This window comes from Scyliorhinus canicula, chromosome 2, assembly GCF_902713615.1.
Source record: "Scyliorhinus canicula chromosome 2, sScyCan1.1, whole genome shotgun sequence".
Taxonomy (NCBI): Eukaryota; Metazoa; Chordata; class Chondrichthyes; order Carcharhiniformes; family Scyliorhinidae; genus Scyliorhinus; species Scyliorhinus canicula.
In genome coordinates, this window is record NC_052147.1 from 3972450 (window position 1) to 3992131 (window position 19682).

General features: G+C 50.4%; 1 protein-coding gene across 2 annotated transcripts in view; it reads left to right on the forward strand.

The window, feature by feature from the left end:
- The window catches only part of mthfd1b (methylenetetrahydrofolate dehydrogenase (NADP+ dependent) 1b), a 79783-nt gene that overhangs the window by 22263 nt on the left and 37838 nt on the right, over nucleotides 1-19682 (forward strand). For both annotated transcript variants that reach the window (XM_038822012.1, XM_038822002.1), the window contains exons 5-15: nucleotides 724-860; nucleotides 1736-1836; nucleotides 4494-4630; nucleotides 6863-6974; nucleotides 9273-9400; nucleotides 11078-11178; nucleotides 12524-12697; nucleotides 12811-12947; nucleotides 16468-16514; nucleotides 17560-17667; nucleotides 17751-17825. In XM_038822012.1, the coding sequence (XP_038677940.1) occupies nucleotides 724-860; nucleotides 1736-1836; nucleotides 4494-4630; nucleotides 6863-6974; nucleotides 9273-9400; nucleotides 11078-11178; nucleotides 12524-12697; nucleotides 12811-12947; nucleotides 16468-16514; nucleotides 17560-17667; nucleotides 17751-17825 (1257 nt within the window). The remainder of the gene's footprint in view (nucleotides 1-723; nucleotides 861-1735; nucleotides 1837-4493; nucleotides 4631-6862; nucleotides 6975-9272; nucleotides 9401-11077; nucleotides 11179-12523; nucleotides 12698-12810; nucleotides 12948-16467; nucleotides 16515-17559; nucleotides 17668-17750; nucleotides 17826-19682) is intronic.

Here is a 19682-nt window from a genome sequence, read left to right on the forward strand (position 1 = left end):
GATACAGGCTTGGAAAGTGCTGCTGCAGGGGCCTGGGCAAGTTGCTGCAATGCTGCTTGTATAAAACACACACTGCTGACACTGTGCGTGTCTGTGGTGGGAGAGTGTGTGTTTAAGGTGGTGGACAGGATGCTGATCAAGTGGGCGGTTTTTCCTGGATGGTGTTGAGTTTCTTGTGTTGTTGGAGCTGCGCTCATCCAGGCAAGTGGAGAATATTCCATCACACGCCTAACATGAGCCTTGTAATGGTGGACAGGCTTTGGGGAGTCTGGAGGTGAGGGCAGTGATCCTGTTGGGAGTGTGTTTGGGAATCTGTGGGGCAGTGATCCTCTTGGGGCAGCACGGTAACACAAGTGGATAGCACTGTCACTTCACAGCGCCAGGGTCCCAGGTTTGATTCCCCGCTCGGGCACTGTCTGTGCGGAGTCTGCACATTCTCCCCATGTGTGCATGGGTTTCCTCCGGGTGATCCGGTTTCCTCCCACAGTCCAAAGACGGCAGGTTAGGTGGATTGGCCATGATAAATTGCCCCTTAGTGACCAAAAAAGTTAGGAGGGGTTATTGGGTTATGGGGATAGGGTGGAAATGTGGGCTTAAGGGGTAGTTGCAGACTCGATGGGCCTAATGGCCTCCTGCATTGTATGTTCTATGTTTCCTGGATGTTTTGCTGTGTTGGCTGGATTCTGGTCCTCTTGCTAATCGGCCTGTTTTTGATATGCACAGGTGCTGAGTAACATCACCCACATTAATGAGGATCCCACTATGCATGGACTCATTGTTCAGCTCCCTCTGGACTCCATTAACCCAATTGACGTTGAAAAAGTAACAAATGCAGTTGCCCCTGAGAAGGACGTTGATGGGTAAGAATCGAGTGGTTTTCTGTCAGTCATGGGGTGCCCTCGAGGTTGTGGAATCTTCAATGATGGCCAGTGCGGGTCAGTGCTTGACTAGATGGCGCAGTTGATGTCTGAGCTAATCAATAAAGAAGAGACCTGGTTTGAAGTGGGGATTAGTAAGGCACTTCTGGTACAAAACACTCCGTGTTTCTCTACAGTCCTTCATGACTTTATGATACCCCAAACAGCCAATTAAATTCTTGTTCGAAATGTAGTCACTGTTGTGATGTCGGAAATGTAGCAACCAATCAGCACACAGCAAGCCCACCCCAAACTGCACTGTGATAACGACCAGACCTTCCCCGGTTGATATGTTATGATGATCTGACGAGCATAAATTCATTCTCGGCATGTGAATGCCCCTGGAGAGGTTGGCAGCATTTATTGACCATTCCCTAGTTGAGCTGAGAAGTGATATTGGGGTGTGGGGGAAGAGTGGGCGGCGGGAGAACTTCTTTATGCAACAGAATGCGTTTGGAAGAAGAGAAATGATGGCAAGTAGCAGGTTCAGTGGATTGGTCTTGATCAATGCACGGGGTTACAGGGATAGAGCGGGGGAGTGGGCCTAGTTAGAGTCCTCTTTCGGATGGTTGGCACAGACTCAATGGGCCGAATGGCTTCCTTCTGCACTGTAGGGATTCTATGCCTGAATTCTGATCAGACACTCGAGTGCATTACTGAGAACTTCAGAATGTTTCGGCGGGGTTAGAAGCTGCAGGTTGTGAGGGCGCGTGTACAAAGGGTGCCTGGTGAGGTATTCTTAAGGTGGTCCAATGGACTGGATTCACGGGAGATGCAGTTGTTTTCTAAACACCGCACTGACGAATTGTTCTTTCCAGATTAACCAGTATTAACGCGGGGAAACTGGCTCGAGGAGACCTGGGCGATTGCTTCATACCCTGTACACCCAGTGGCTGCCTGGAGCTGATTAAACTGACAGGTAGGGACAGCGTTTGATTGGTGGGGAGATGGGAGCAGGAGCCAAGCCTGCTCTCACATCTACTAAGACCACCACTGCATTGTTACATGAACTTTCCCACAGACCCCAGATCCCTGATTCTCAAGCCATGTTGAGCTCAGTCTGAAATATTTTCAGCACCTGAGGAACTACAGTGCTCGCAGTAAAAAAAAAAAAAAATTCCAAAGATGTGATACAAAGATGAGCCATTTCTCCTTATCCTAGTTCTTTATCCTGAGCTTGTCATCCCCTAGTTCAAATTCCATGTTGGTGCTTATTGTCTACACGAGTTTCAGTCCATTCTTCTTCCTCTAACTTGTTCAACATAAACCTCTACTTTCTGCTCCCTCGTGTGCTCAAATACATTTGTTCCAGCATCGTCCTTTTGGCACCTTCCCCAGTGCTTCTATTCTTTTTTCACAATATGGAGACCAGAAGCTTTCCACGGGGGGCTTGAATAGGATGAGATTGAGCCAAACACAGCTCCTGAATATTTACCAAGAAAAGCCACAATGTTTCAGACTAACGAGCACTGAACTCCACTTTCCTGCCTGCCCCCGAACCTTTCATTCCCTTGATGATCAAAAATATAACTCGCCCTGGTATGGTTTCAATGGCCCAGCTTCCTGTGCTGTAGGAAAGTGAATTCCTCAGACCCACCACCCTCGGAGAGAACTTCCTCCTCATCTCCGCCTTAACTGGGAAATTTCTTATTTTGAAAGTGTGTCTGCCTCGCCCTGGACTCTTTCTCTCCCTCCCACCCCACGCACACACACTCACAAGGGGGAACATCCTCCCAGCATCTACCCCAGCAAACCCCCTCACAGAAAGCTCCCACAGACAGCAGTATTCACGCACAGGCGAATGGAAATCTCTCAAAAGCTGCTGAGACTGAGGGTCTGTTAAACTTTTTAAAACTTTTTGTTAGTCCAGTGTCTTGAGGGTTACAAAATGGTTCTGGAAACGAGAGGCAGGCCCGCCACGATCTAATTCAAATTTGAAAACAGACCCTCCGGTTAACCAGATTCCTGCTGTTTCTATATTCCTGACGCTGGGTGAGGTGTGCACAGACCATTCAAACCCAGAGCTAATGACTCCAGCCCAATCCTAACTGTGCCTGTTAACCACTTAGGGACTTTGTAGCAGAGGTCATGGGAGAGTGGTCACTGCAGTTGGTTATTATACTTCCTCGACCCTCATTGAAACTGAGCCTAAAATAATGCAGGTAAATGTTTAACATTGGCACGAGTACAATTCCAAGCAGACAAGACAAAAATTAAAAGAAGAAAGACTTGGGGCGCTATTCTCCGCTCCCCATGCCGGGTGGGAGAATCGCGGGAGGGTCGGGTGACTCACGGCACACCGCCCTGGCACCCCCCGCGATTCTCCCACCCCCCGCTCGGAGAATCGCCGCTCGCCGTTTTTCACGAGCGCCCTGACGTTCCCGACCTGTCCACGCTGGCGGCAACCACACCTGGTCACTGCCGTCGTGAACATGGGCGCCAAAGGTTCGTTTGTGGCTTGTGGGGGGGGCGGAGAGGGGAGTGAGCACCGCGGCCGTGCTCGGGAGGGGACTGGCCTGCGATCGGTGCCCACCGATCGTCGGGCCGGCGTCTCCAAGGGACGCACTCTTTCACCTCCGTCGCCCCGCGAGATCAAGCCGCCACATCTTGCGGGGCAGCAGAGGGGAAGACGGCAACCGCGCATGCGTGGGTTGGAGCCGGCCAACCTGTGCATGCGCGGCTGACGTCACTTAGGCGCCGCCGTCACATCATTCTCGGCGCGCCGCTTTGACGCAAGCGTCAAGGCCCGGCGGCCGAGATTTATGGAACGCCGCTCCTAGGCCCCTTGGGGGGGGGGGGGGGGGGGGGGGGGGGGGGGGGGGGGGAATAGGGTGCGAGGAGCGGCCTCCGAGGCCGTCGTGAAACTCGGCCGAGTTCACGACGGGCTTCCCGATGCCGCGCGAGAGCGGAGAATCGAGCCCTTGGGACTTATAGAATGTCCAGAAGTATCTCACGCCTCAATGAATTAAAACAAAGAACAATTGCTGGAAAATCACTTTTCCCGATAAAACTGCAGACCCGACATTGGAACACACTTAACATCGGGAACTGAACAGGAGTAGGCCATTTGGCCCCTCGAGCCTGCTCCACCGTTCAATAAGATCGTGGCTGATCTGATTGTAACCTCATCCCCAGGTTTTTGCCCACCCCCATGGTAACCTTTCACCCCCCCCCTCGTTAACCAAGAATGTATCTCGCTGTGTCTTAAAAACATTCAAAGACTCGGCTTCCGTTGCTTTTTGAGGAAGAGAGTTCCAGAGACACCCCCTGCTCTGAGATAAACAAATTCTCTTCATCTCCGTCTTATATGGGGAACCCCTTTATTTTTAGAAAGTGACCCCCTAGTTCTAGATTTTCCGACAAGCCGAAAGACCCCCTCCACACCCACCCAATGGCAGTGGGGGTTGGTAATGAGAGGATAGCAATTTAAACTATACCCATCCTATTGTTTGCTTTCAAGATGCCTTTTGAATGCTGTTAATGTATCTCAACCTCCCTTGGCAACGTGTTCCAGGCACTCGCCACCCTCTGTAAAAACACGGCTGTCTTCTAACACTGAATGCTCTTCTATCGCAGGTGTGAAGCTGGCTGGATCTCGGGCTGTCGTTATTGGAAGGAGCAAGATTGTTGGTGCTCCCATGCGTGACCTCCTGCTGTCAAACAATGCCACCGTAACCACGTGCCATTCTAAGACGGCTGACCTCCAGGGAGAGGTAAGGGAATCTGCTGCCGTCGGCGATAGCGGGGACTAAATAAACTTGCGTGCACAAAATCTTCCCATCCTCAGCTGAGGGGGCTGGGGGAGAAGGGGGGAGTGGTGAAGAGTCTTGTCTTGGAAGAGCTGAGGAGGTTGTACCTGACACTGATGGGCTTGTTGGGGTTAAGTGATTCAAAGGGATAAAGGTTGTGAGTGACGCAGGCCACCTCTCTTGCCCATTGCCGGACCTGAGGAGGTGGTGATCTGCCTTCTTGAACCATTCCCATCTTTGTCGTAATGCTGTTTCCCTGTAAGGTGTTGGGGAGAGAAATGTGCAGCAAAGTTTAACAGTATCTCAGAATTGGTACAGTATCGAAGGAGGCTATTCGGCCCATCGTGTCTGCACCAGCTCTCCGCATGAGCAATTCGCCCAGTACCACTCGCCCTGCACTTCCTTCCTTTTCAGATAACATTCTAATTCCCTTTTCATTTGTTGCGGATGAACCAGCCTCCACCACACACTCGGGCAGTGCGTTCCGAAGCCTAACCACTCGCCGTGTGAAGGAGATTTCCCCTCATATCACTTTTGTACCTTTTACCTGTTACTTTAAATCTGTGCCCTCTTGTTCCCGATCCTTTCTCAACCCGGGGAGCTGGTGGAAGCTCCGCGTAGCTTCTTTGGGGAAGGCCCGACCAGCTTGGGTGCCAGTCCGGCACTTGGGCCTCCACCGGGATTCGGGGACACGGAGACTGGAATGCTACCCTCTCCCAAGAGCTGACAGCCACTTGGAATACTGGAAGCCCTCCATCACCGGCAGCGCCACCTGGGATGGTGGCGGCTGTCGGTAATGCAGCCAGGGAGAGTGGGATCCAGGTCACAGGAAGCAATGAGGATGGGGTTTTGGGGGGGTGGGGGGGGGGGGGGGGGGGGGGGGGGGGGGGGGGGGGGGGGGGGGGGGTGGGGAGGTGCAGTGGCAAAGGTGGGGCGCGCCTTTCAGTCCCAATTTCCTTCCCTCGATCAGTTTGATTTCAAAGCCCCCCACCCCCTTTCCCCAGTGTCCTTCAAGGGAATGGTAATTCTGTGACACTTGCACTGAATCCCTGAGCCACGAGATTCCGGTGAGCTTGGGGATAATTGGTTAGCCGTGAGTGTGTGGGGTTCCGCCTTGGGCCTGTTCCCACCTTCCAAATTAATCGCAGGAGGTTTACCCCACTGCCAGGCACTCCATCTTGTGAGTAAGCGAGCCCAGACGCTATGATTCAGCCGGCGAGGGACTGCAATGACTCCAGTCCCCTGGTGCTTGTTGATAAACAGTGTTTGAGTAATTCCACCACAAGGTGGCATCAGCAAGCTGATTTCTGTCAATCGTCAGCTGGCACGACTAATGGATTTATTTGTGAATCTGTTTGTATTTTTCCCCTTTCCATCCCTCTCACATAAATAATTTCCTTCTTAAAATAAAGTCCATCAACATTTTCATCCTAGTGTTCAAATTCCTCTAATGCCTTGATCCCTGTAACCCCCGTACCCTCCCCGTCTGTGATCTCCGTGCTTCTCCAATGTTCTTGTGTCTTCCCCCACTTCCTTCATTTGCTATTGGTGGCCATGCCTTCCGCAAATCTGGGTAACTACTCCCCCCAAACCTCTCCAGCCCTCCCTCTGCTGCTTCAAACCCAGGGGCTGTTTAGCACACTGGGGTTAAATCGCTGGCTTTTAAAGCAGACCAAGCAGGCCAGCAGCACGGTTCAATTCCCGTACCAGCCTCCCCGGACAGGTGCCGGAATGTGGCGACTAGGGGCTTTTCACAGTAACTAACTTAATTTGAAGCCTACTCGTGACAATAAGCGATTTTCATATTTTTCATTTCAAGTTGCTCATTAAAAGTGACCTCTTTGACCAAGGCTTTTGTTTGGTCCTTAGTCCTAATATCTGCGTGTACGCCTCAGAGTCACGGAATTGTTACAGGGCAGAACAACCCCATTTGGCCCCTCGTGTCTGCACCCACAAGTGTGAATGTTTGCTGGCAACGCTCCTGTCATGCACCTTCAGACATTTAACGACAGTAATGGCTATAGAAATGTACGTTCTTGTTGTTGACGGGAGCTGAAAATGGTTCGACGGTAAATTGCCACCTATCTCTGCCTACGTGCAAGACCAGGTCTGATCGCAGGAGTCACCTGAGTCAGGCCAACGGGGCAGCTAACTCCATGATTTTTCACCCCATGCTCCCGATCTCTTTGTCTTCAGGTTGGGAGGGCGGATATTCTGGTGGTTGGAGCTGGAAAAGCTGAAATGGTGAAAGGAAATTGGATCAAACCTGGAGCTGTCGTCATCGACTGTGGAATAAACCACATTCCCGGTGAGGGGGAACCGGGTGTGAAAATGATTTGTGTGTGCGCGGGGGTGGGGTGGGGGGGGGTTTACTTCTCTTTGGTCATCACTGTCGGTCCCCCGAAGCAACGATGACGTCCGCTGGAGTTGGTGACCTGCGTGTCCTCGGGCGACTGGGCTGGACAATCCTGGAGCCCCAGGTCTTTGAGCAGAGGGGACGGTAGTTGCTCCGGGAGTGGGGCAGTTCTCGAGCCAGAGATCTGCTCTCCTTCCTTCCTTCTTTCCTCCTTGCCTTTTGGTGAAGTGATCAGGGCCATTGAGCTCTCTCTAAACTACCTCAACCTCCCTCTTCATGGCCCGTTAGACTGAAAGATCTTGCATATCTAGAATGGAAACAGTGCTTCCCAGCCATATAAGTTCTTGTGAAGCATAGTCACTGTTGTCATTCAGGAAACACAGTAGCTAATTCTGCACAGCAAGCTCCCACAAACAGCAGTTAAATAATGACCAGATAATCTCTCTTTTTGATGTTGATTGAGAAATTGGCTAGGCTGCCCGAAGGATCAGCCCTGCTCTTGGCCAATAGTAGCCGTAGGTTGCTTAAATGTAAACGTTTCTTCATCCATGAATTTGTATCTCTGCGTTTGAGCTCACCTGAAACTCAGCTGCCCCTGCTCAAAGTTGCACCAAGTCCCATTCCCCCATCGCTCTCTGCGCACCGACCGACACTGACTTCAACCCAGCGGCGCCTCCCTTTCATCACCCCTGAAACCTCCTCCAGCCCGCCAATGTCCCATGGAGCACTTTGGGACGGTTTACTGAGTTGATGGCACTAGGTAAATAAATGACGCTGTTAAATAGAATTACACAGAAACCAAGCTGATGTTTATGCTCCACATGAGCTTCCTCACATTCCTCACCAAATGTGTATCCTACCTCTTCCTCGTTTATTTTTCAAGCTTCCCCTTAAATGCCCCTCCGCTCTTGAGTGTGTGTTGGAAGGATTTGTAGGTTGAGAATCAACCTATTTGCCCCAGTTATGAACGCACCTTCCTTGGCCATCTGTTCTGGAGTGGGGCTCTAACCTGGCGCTTCTGGCTCGGGCAGGAATGCTCCCCACTCTGCCACCGAACCTCGATACAGGTTGTCTTAGGATCCCAGACGGGAACCCAACTATTTTCAATTTGCTGCTGCTCCACACAAGTGATAACACTGACCAAAAAGTATCTTTTAATGTTTAAACGCACCTTCATTTATCACAGAATTATCCATATTAGCAATAAGGAAACCGTTTTGCAGTTTACAGTAACAACAGTTCTCATGAAAAAGAAGAAACCTTACTTTGTAAACCTGCCACTATATTCCAATTAAGCAAATCAATATCTATTAAATGCCGCTCATTAATGAAGTTAATAACCAGGGTTTTACTTTCTTTTCTCAGTGAAGAATCTTTGGAGAGAGAACCTAGTGGGCAGCACGGTGGCAGAGTGGTTAGCACTGCTGCCTCAGCTCCAGGGACTCGGGTTCATTTCTGGCCTCGGCCGACTGTGTGGAGTTTGCATTTTCTCCCCGTGTCTGCGTGGGTTTCCTCCAGGTGCTCCGGTTTCCTCCCACAGTCCAAAGGTGTGCGGGTTAGGTGGATAGGCCATGCTAAATTGCCCCTTAGTGTTCAAAAGGTAAGGTGGGGTTACGGGTATACGGTGGAGCCATGGGCTGTAAGGTGCTCTTTCCAAGGGCCGGTGCAGACTCGATGGGCCAAATGGCCTCCTTCTGCACTTTGAATTCTATGATTCTTTACGGACCAAACTGAAACACCTCTGTTCAGATGAGAGTTCTACGATCTACTGACTCTTGAGACAGACCTGGCTCCTCCCATTAACGACATCATCTGTACCCAAAGCACAAGGCATTCTCTTGTATCTTCTTGCAAGATATCCCTTGACTTGTTTAGCCAGGACCAAACTCAATACCCCCTCATAAAAGTATCTACACCCAAGGGGTCCTTCAAACCTAACAATATTCCACCTAGCTAGCTATCTGTAATCAAGTAAATGGTTCCCCAGATCTATTAGTGGAACACTTCAACTGCAAATCAATGTTTATCTCACTTTTATGGCATCTTAATCACCACTGTAGTAGTCATACTGTCTATGTATTTTAGCCCAGGTTTTCGTAACATTACTGCAAAAAATATGACAATTTCTTACATTCCCCACAGTTGAGTGTCAGTTATTAATTGTATGAATCCCGCGAGTCCTGATTATCTTCTCCCCTCACTAGTAGCAATGATAATGTTGATGTAACTTTGCCCACTGTTTGGTTTCAGACAGCACAAAGGCAAGTGGAAAGCGTGTGGTTGGCGATGTGGCTTACAGTGAGGCCAAGCAGGTAGCTTCGTACATCACCCCTGTGCCTGGTGGAGTGGGACCGATGACTGTCTGTATGCTGATGGCCGTGAGTCCGCTCGTCTTATTCATCCGATCTTTGGGAGAGATTGGTTCAGTGAGAGAATCGGCCACCCCTGCGAGGGCTAGCATGCACGCCCAGAGTGAAATTCACGGTTTACTTGTGGCAATCCCGTAGACTCTAGCTCCTTCACAGAGACGACACGAGTCAGCGGTTTAAAAACTTTGGCCAGAGGGCAGTGAGAATGTGGAACTCACTACCAGGGAGTGGTTGGTGCAAATAGCTCTGGGGAAGCTGGATAAACACATAGAATAGAATAATCTTTTATTGTCCAAGTAGGCTTACATTAACACTGCAATGATTACTGCGAAAATCCCCGAGTCGCCACACTTCCCGGCGCCTGTTCGGGTACAGAGGGAAAAATTCAGAATGTCCCAATTCACCTAACAAGCACTTCTTTCAGGACTTGTGGGAGGAAACCGGGAGCACCCGGAGGAAGCCCACGCAGACACGGGGAGAACGTGCAGACTCCACACAGACAGTGACCCAAGCGAGAATCGAACCTGGGACACTGGCAGCTGTTGAAGCAGCAGTGCTAACCACTGTGCTATCGTTCCGTACAGCGCACATGAGGGAGAAAAGATTAGGAAGTTCTGCTCTAAGGGTTAGGTGGATTAAATAGAATGGGAGGGGGCTGGTGAGGAGTGTAAACACCGGTTTAGACCAGATTGGCTGTGCTGAAAGAACCTGTTTTCTGTGCTGATGTTTAATAAAAGCCGTGGAGATAAAGTTCCCCACAACACTTTGTCTTGCAAAAAAGTCACAACCTATCATAGACATTGTCTTGCAAGACGTTATTGATCAGTCCACCTATCCTCTGGAGTATCCAGTGTTTGTACTGTAGCAACCCAGGGCACCTCCTAATCGAGCCGCTAATTTCTCTGCAACTTTCTGACGAACTCTACTCCCTCTCCTGTGGTGCAGATATCGGCACTGCCCTGACGCACAATTTCAATTGCCATCATCATTGCCCAGCATAGGGCAAATACTAGAGTACTGGCACAGCTCCGAGTGTACAGCACAGGAAAGGCCCTTCGGCCCATCGCATCTGCACTGGGCCAAGAAGTTTATTGTTTCTCTTTAGCTATGGGTACATTCAGCAACAAGGAGCAGTAGCTGAAGAGAAGTATAGGGGAATGTTCATAAAAGCACCAAGCTCAGATTCAGTCCTTTGTGCTTGTACAACTCTTAGACTATTAGCCCCACTCCCTGGTCCTTCCTCAGAACCCTGTCTATTATTGGCTCGTGGGGCCGAATGGCTTACTCCTGTCCCTATTTTTTTATGGTCTTCTGGACAAGTGCTTGTGCCTGCTCTGTTCATTCTGTGGTTGAGTAAACTACGTGTTGAAGTTTTGAGCCTACAATCTCGGACGGTCCCAGAAGGGATCTCCAGTGTACAGCTGATGGCTGGTTTCAGCCCTCTGAGCCTGTGGGGTACTGCGTCTGTCTGTACGTGTCTGGTCAGACATTAATCTCTCGGGTGGCCTGTCGCACCTCACTGGGCTCACAAGATGAGTGGGCTGCTGGGTGAGGTATTGGGAGGCTGCTGTTCCTGTGACAACCATTGGAGGAGGATGGTGGTCAGGGTAGACCTTTACAAAAGAAAAGACCACAGTGCAGAACTTCCCTGTGTTGATGGAAATGGTATTCTTGACTCTGTAACAGAACACGGTGGAGGGTGCAAAGCGCTACTTGGAGAAGAGCAAGCCGGGCAGGGGGTGGCCCATTCACTACACAAAGCTTAACCGTGTGGAGCCGGTACCCAGGTAGGTGTGCAAGCTCTCTCCGCTCTTATTTATTTTATTCTTCCATGAGATGTGAGTGTCACTGGCTCGGCCAGTATTTATTCCCCATCCATAAATGTTCTTGGGAAGGTGGTGGTGAGCTGCTTTCTTCATATAATTTACAGTGCAGCAGGAGGCCATTCGGCCCATCGGGTCTGCACCGGCCCTTAAAAAGAGCACCCTACTCAAACCCATGCCTCCACCTTATCCCCATAACCCGGTAACCCCACTTAATCTTTTGGACACTTAAGGGCAATTTAGCATGGCCAATCCACCTAACCTGCACATCTTTGGACTGTGGGAGGAAACCGGAGCACCCGGAGGAAACCGGAGCACACACGGGGAGGATGTGCAGACTTCACACAGACAGTGACCCAAGCCGGAATCGAACCTGGGACCCTGGAGCTGTGAAGCGATTGTGCTATCCAAGTAGCTGCTGCTCCTGTCCTTTGAGATGGTGTAGGTCTCCATGTCTGATCAAAGTTAAAGTGGAAACAGTGAATTCTGTACAAGCAAACAAAATCTATGTATTTACTAGCGAGCCGTGTTTGCTCCCCTTTCTTGAACAATTCGGGTCTCCGCAGCGTAGATGGGGAGAAAACCGTCTCCTTTGGCAGATGGATAGGGAACCACCGACACAGAAAGTGATTGTCAAAAGAACGTGAGAAAGTCTTTGTGCAGCGAGCGGTTAAGAACGGGAAAGCGTTGCCTGTCAGTGTGTGGAGTGCGTTCAGCCCAGTTTGCAAAGGAATATTGGATTAGCACCTGAAAGGGAAGAGAGAACCGTTGCAGGATTCTGAGGAAGGGTGGGGGGCGTGGGAATAACTAGATTGCAGAGGGTGGACGATGGCAGGCTAGGCTGAATGGTCCCTCTCTGTGCTGTAACCGTTCAGTGATTCATGTGAAACTCTTGGGTAAGCAGAACGATTAAAGCGGACGTTTCGTGTAGCCTTCTGATGCTGAGATGTTAAGAGTGCTGCCCACTGAGCCACTATCACGTGGGTGACTAGCTGGAGGACTGCCGGTAACCACTAGCATGTGTCAGAATCTCGGTTAGCGGTGATGAGAATCCAAGGTTGCTGCAGCGAAGCATGGAGTACGAGATAATAAAAATCGCTTGTTGTTACAAGTAGGCTTCAAATGAAGTTACTGCGAAAAGCCCCTAGTCGCCACATTCCGGTGCCTGTTCGGGGAGGCTGGTACAGGAATTGAACCCGTGCTGCTGGCCTTGTTCTGCATTACAAGCCAGCTGTTTAGCCCACTGTGCTAAACCAGCCCCTGATGTTTGGGTTTATTTTAATTTTGAAAACACGTTATTTCCCACCAGTGACATTGTGATTTCACGGTCTGGCACACCAAAGCACATCGGCTGCATGGCTAAGGAAGTGGGTTTGTTGTCGGATGAAGTGGAACTCTACGGAAAGTCAAAGGCAAAGGTGCTTCTCTCCACGCTTGGACGGCTGAAGGACCAGCCGGACGGCAAATATGTTGTTGTCACAGGGTACGTACACTGGTCTTAAAATCTCCCGAGTCAAGCCTTTACTGTGGGGGGGACGCTGGGGAGAGTGAAATGATATTGGGAGCCTTTCTAAAATGACTTTTTTTTAATTGCAGCATCACCCCCACGCCACTTGGCGAAGGCAAGAGTACCACCACGATCGGCCTGGCTCAGGCCATTGGCGCCCACCTGGACATCAATGTTTTTGCTTGTGTTCGGCAGCCATCGCAGGGCCCAACCTTTGGCATCAAAGGTAATCTCCATCGTTCGCTTCCTCAACCTCCTCCTCCTCCTCCTCCTCTCCTTCAGCAGTCCCTCGGATCGAGAATGCCCTGCCTCAGTGGGTTCTGAGGTTCCTGCTAAGTCCAATGTGTCCAGTGGGTTGGAGAGTTGGGTAGCTGGGTTGTTTGGATGCCTCTCGATGCCTCAACATCACCTCCACACATTTTCAACACCGCCTCTCAATATGTTTCCAAATGAACCGCCTCCATTTTTGTCATTCACAAGCCAGAGTCTCTCATGAGTCGATGGGGATGTTTGATCACTTCAGGAACACTTTTTTTTTTTTTTGAACATTTCAACACTTTATTTTTCCATTTGACATCAGTCTCCAAAGCGGCACATTTTTTTGTGCAAAAACAGTCCATGCTAACTCATGAAAATTCAATAGATAAAGCTTTCAACTTCCTAGCAGTATGCAATTTAAAAAAAAAAACCCAATATTAGTTTAAAGAAAGGATACTGTATTGTCTAGAATAGGATGGCATAATATTTCACTGCAGGCTAATTTTCATTACTGGATGAGCCAGAGACCAAACCAAAGCCAGAACACTGAACACAGTGGCAACCCAGCTGGCTTGGCACCCGTCTTTAAAGGTTACACAGAAAGCAGTTTGTCTGATTTTTTTTTTTTAAAACACGACCCATAAAATGCCTGGCAAGTAAAAATTGTAATTGATGGATCGTGTCGCAAACCCCCTCCCTCCTCCTCCTCCAGATTGTTACCGCCCGGCAATCGCTAAAGCATGGTATTTTCTGTAACAGCAGACACAAGTTTGAGAAACATTTGTTCACACACGATAATCTCGAAATTGCTAGTGTTTTCCCAATCGGCAGAAACACTGGGGCTATCCCAGGTTATTCATAGTTTGATATCATAGAATTTACAGTGCAGAAGGAGGCCATTCGGCCCATTGAGTCTGCACCGGCTCTTGGAAAGAGCACCCTACCCAAGGTCCACACCTCCGCCCTATCCCATAACCCAGTAACCCCACCCAACACAAAGGGCAATTTTGGACACTAAGGGCAAATTAGCATGGCCAATCCACCTAACCTGCAGACCGTTGGACCGTGGGAGGAAACCGGAGCACCAAGGTAAGGCTTGATGCAGGAAGCAACTTGCCCAGACACCCTGGCGGCCCAGAAGGTTACTGCAGCCAACCAGCCAGGCGGGCGGGCTGGGGCAGGTTGTGGAGGGAGACTCCACCATGGAGTCGGTGCGCAAGGTGAATGCGCCATTTTAAAACCACCACAGCAAAAACCGAGGAATGTGAGGGCACAGCACCATCGATTCCCAATACTGGGAAAAGCATGCAAAAACCCAGAGGATAAAATTGCAAGTACGTACTAAGTGCAACTTACCCAAATAATAAAACAAAAAATGGTGATTTTTTTTTTACTTAAAGAACTGAATAAACGCTACACAGTTAAGTTATTGTGGCGGAATTAAGGAAGGTGCACTAGCAAGGGACTTTTGAACAATAGCTCTTAAATTTCAGAACATGGGCCCCCAGTTGGATTGAAAACCACTTTTCTGCCATTCTAGAGTAGGTGTGTGTGGGTGGGGAGAAGTTAGACAGCGTCCCGAATAAGCAAGATTGAATTCAAGCGATTTGACAGCGTTGGCCCCCAATACAAGTCCCTTCAGAAACAGTTAAGCGGCCGATGATCATGACGACCTGGAAAATGTCTAGCTGGCCACGATCCCCATCTGGAGCTGTATCGTTCGTAGCTGCCGCCACGGGAGTTGCCGCTTCCCTTGTATTCGTATTGCTTGTAGTTGGAGATGCCGTAGCCGCCTTCTCCCCCCACGGCCTCCTCCATAGCCGCCGTCGCCCGGATTCTTCTCGGCATGGTCCACCCGGATCTGCCGGCCGTCCAGGGACTGGCCGTTCAGCTCCTTCATGGTGTCGCTGGCGTTCTCTGAGTTCTTGAAGGTGACGAAGCCGAAGGATGTCAAGGTGCACTTACCTTTGATCACTCGAGCATCGACAACGTGGCCGTACTCGGAGAACACTGCCTCCAGGGCCTGCTCATCTGTATCAACGCTGACGCCACCGACAAAGCTTTCGGTCGTTGTTCCGATCAGTCATGTTGGTGTTTTGTTGTAAAACATCGCCTGGACATTACCCTCCTGATGTTCTCCTTCCTCTCCAGCAGCAGTAATACCCACTTCAGGAACACTTTGAAGAAATCCCTAAAGCATTCCCGCTGCCTTATTGGGAATCTCCTGCTGCGACCGGAGCTCCGAGTGGAGCAGTTGCTTCTGGAGGTGGTGTCAGGCACACGGAGTAACATGTCCGGAACAACCCAAGCTTCTTCAGCAAGGTTTCTTCAACCTGCATCCAGTTCTGGGTGTCAGATGTGAATGTGCTGAGTAGCTGTCAGATTATTCCAAGTGCGTGTTGGTCCCGTAAAGTAATGTGTTGATTAATCAGAAACCGTTCTGGATCCCTGCCCCAGCTTCGGGATGTTCTAAAGGAAGGAAACGGCAAACTCACCCGAGCGTTTCATTCACCCTTTGCGCTAGTTTTGATCGCGCCTCTGGTGATCTGCTCTGGGATGTTTTCCTGCATTAAAAATTCTACAAAAGTGATCACTGACTGGGGCTGAGGGGTACAGAATCCTCGGACTGTGACATGACCTTTTGTTTCAACCGGGAGAGTTCTGGCCAATCGGTCAACCTGAGATCCACCTAAACCCTAGACAATCAATGAGGGAATTCCAGAGGATCTGGACGATCATAGAAAGAGGAACAGCCCTTCGAGTCTGTTCCACCACTCATAGAATCCCGACAGTGCAGAAGGAGGCCATTCAACCCATCGAGTCTGCAGCGGCCCTTGGAAAGAGCACCCTACCTCGGCCCATTCCCGCGCCCCATCCCCATAACCTCACCCAACCTTTGGACATTAAGGGGCAATTTAGCGTGGCCAATCCACCTAACCTGCACTTCTTTGGGCTGTGGGAAGAAACCGGAGCATCCGGAGGAAACCCACGGGGAGAACGTGCAAACTCCACTATAGTCACCCAAGGTTGGGATTGAACCCGGGTCCCTGGCGCTGAGGAGCAGCAGTGCTAATCACTGTGCCACCCTACAATACGTTCATAGTCAATCTACACCTAAGAAGGATAAGAGATTACCCATTTAGAACTGGGATGAGGAGAAATTTGGGCGGCACAGTAGCACAGTGGTTAGCACTGTTGCTTCACAGCGCCAGGTTCGATTACCAGCTTGGGTCACTGTCTGTGTGGAGTCTGCACGTTCTCCCCGAGCCTGCGTGGATTTCTATGTCCGAAGGGAATTGTTGGTCATGAGTACAGGTTGGGATGATGTGGGCCATGGTGTTAAATGGCGAAGCAGGCTCAAAGGAATGAATAGCCTAATACTGTTTCTATTTCTTCTGAAGACAAATTCTTTCCTTTTAATCGAATAATCTCAGAGCTACGAAACCACTGGCCCCATTGACTGTAATCTGTCTGTTGCTGTGTTCCAGGTGGAGCAGCAGGTGGTGGCTATTCCCAGGTTATCCCAATGGAAGAGGTAAGATATCCCTGTGTTAGGATGCTGACTTGGAGCTTGCCATCTCTTGTACCCGTGAAGCCACTCTTCCAAGAATTGGCAAATCCATGCTTCAATTTTAATTACAGAAGTATATGTAATAAAAGACTCCCCGTGTTTTCAGAATTTGTTTGTGTCCCTTGTGTAGCTGTAACTCCTTTTTCCTCCCCCCCCCCCCCCCCCCCCCCCCCCCTCCTTTGAGTGCCCAGGAGACATTAACAATGGATCATCGTGGTTGCAGGAGTTTTCCCAGTGATGCTCCGAATAGCCCCAGGGAGAGTTTGTCTTCCTTCATCTTTGGGAGGGTAGAGGTGCAAGCAGAGTGACTCCCTTGGAATCACTACCGTGCAGAAGGAGGTCATTCAGCCCATCGAGCCTGGACCGACCCTAATCCCCCGCCCTATTCCGTAACCCCACCCTAAGGGGGAATTTAGTTAGTCCACCTGACTTGCACATCTTTGGACTGTGGGAGGAAATCGCTGCGCCTGGGGGAAACCCACGCAGACACTGGAGGACATGCAAACTCAATACAGACCGTTGCCCGAGGCTGAGGCTGGAATTGAACCCGGGTCCCTGGTGCTGTGAGGCAGCAGTGCTAACCACCGTGCCGCCCTGCTTGTAACCAGTGCTGAGTAATCCCAAATCTGCGAAGTAGCCTCCTAAACTCTCTTCTATTCCCCTCTATAAAGTCACTGAGCAATCTTCATCCTCACCATTTAATTTTCTCCCCAATATTGTCTCCTTCTCATTAACTTCACTGTTTTCCCTCTTCTCCATCCCCTCCTTAAAATTGTATCCTTTTGTTTAACCCTCCCCCTTCCCACCCCCCCTGGTGACCGTCAGCTTTGTGAAATGCCCAGTGCTGGGAGGCATTTCTGACCAAGGGACACAACATTTAATCCAGACACCCCTGCTTACAGAGCAGCTGGTAGAACTGAGATCAGGTACATCGCTGAGCAGAGGGAGAGCTGATCTTGTCTCGGGTACACTTTCTGCCGAAGCTATCTCAGTGTTTTTGTTTTTGCAGTTCAATCTTCACCTGACAGGCGATATCCACGCCATCACTGCAGCCAACAACCTGGTAGCTGCCGCCATCGACGCTCGAATGTTCCACGAGGCCACGCAATCTGACAAGGTATCGTTGCCTTCGAAGATTCTGTCTGCACACAGCGCCGTTGGAAATGAATAGTCTGACGCTCTGCCTTTCTCTTGTTGCAGGCTCTGTATGATCGCCTGGTTCCTTCTAATAAAGGAGTCCGCGCATTCAGCCAGGTTCAGCTGAGAAGATTGCAGGTACCAATCTAACAACAGAATTGGAGCATAAGGAGACCATTCAGCCCTTTGGGCCTGCTGCACCATTTAATAAGATCATGGCTGATCAGATTGTCACCTCACATCTGCATCCCGCCCACCCCTGATAACCTTTCACCCCCTTGCCTATCAAGAATCTATCCACCTCTGCCTTATAAATGTTTAACGGTTCTGCTTCCACCACCTTTATAATAATCTTTATTGTCACAAGTAGGCTTACATTAACACTGCAATGAAGTTACTGTTAAAAGCCCCTAGTCGCCACATTCCGGCGCCTGTTCGGGGACACAGAGGGAGAATTCAGAATGTCCAATTCACCTAACAAGCACGTCTTTCGAGACTTGAGGGAAGAAACCGGAGCACCCGGAGGAAACCCACTCAGACACGGGGAGAACGTGCAGACTCCGCACAGACAGTGACCCAAGCCGGGAATCGAACCTGGGACCGTGGTGCAGTGGAGCAACAGTGCTAACCACTGTGCTGCCGTGCTGTCCATTGCAGAAGAGAGTTCCAGAGACTCTCGACTCTTTGAGAGAAAAACATCCGCCTCACCTCCTGTTTAAATGGCCAACCTCTTATTTTTAAACAGTGACCCCAGGTTCTAGATTCTCCCACAGGAGGAAACATCCTCTCCACATCCACCCTGTCAATACCCCTCAGCATCTTGTATGTTTCAATCAAGTCGCCTCTCACTCTTCCAAAACTCCAGCAGGTTCAAGCCGAGTCTGTCTGACCGTTCCTCATAAACAACCCGCCCATTCCTGGTATTATTCACGGTAAACCCTCTCTGAACTGCTTCTGACACATTTACATATTTCCTTAAATAAGGAGACCAAATCTGTACACAATACTCCAGACGTGGTCTCACCAATGCCCTGTATTACAGAATCATAACCTCAATACTTTTGCAATCAATTCTGCTCACCAAAAGCAATAACATTCTATCAGTTTTCCTAATTACTTGCTGTACCTGTGTACCGACCTGTTGTGATTCATGGACTAGGACACCCAGATCCCTCTGCATCTCAGGGCCGGGATTCTCCAATCCTGCAGCCAAGTTCTGACGCAGCCGTGAAAAGTGGTGCGAGCCACTCCGGCGTCAACAGGCCTCACCTGGCAGCTAGCCTTCCCTTCCCAGGGGGTTAGTATGGCGCCGGAGTGGTCTCCGCAGCTCATGTGCGTCACGGCCGGTGGCACTAGTTCGCGCATGCGCAGAGATGGGAGCCCACGTGCATGCCGGCGGCACAGATTTGCGCATGCACGTGGGTTCCCGTCTCTGCGCAGAGGAACATAGGCCCCTACGGAACCACCCTGCCCACATCCCCCCCCCCTCTCCCGGACGGCCGCCACAGACAGAACTCTGGGAGGGACCATACGTTACCCACACCGGCGGGCACTCGGCCCGTCAAGGCCTGGAGAATCGACGGGGTGGGGGTGGGGGGGGGGGGGGGGGGGGGGGTGCTTTCAATGGGGCCTGCCAGCGATCCTCCGGGCGCCCAGAAATCGGCACCGGAGAATCGGTGTGTCGGGGCGGCATGCCCCCCCCCCCGGGATTCTCCAACCCGGCGGGGGTTGGTAAATCCCAGCCCAGAGCTCTGCAATTTCTCACCGTTTAGACAATAAGCTTCTCTTTTATTCTTCCTGCGTAAATTGACAATTTCACACATCATACTCCATTTGCCAGTTTTTTACCCACTCACTTAACCTACTTATATCCATTTGTAGCCATCCTATTTCTACTCCTCTTCACAACTTGCTGTCTTATCTACCTTTGTCAGGAGGAGGCCATTCAGCCCCTCAAGCCTGTTCTGGCATTCAATGAGTGAGATAGCTGATTTG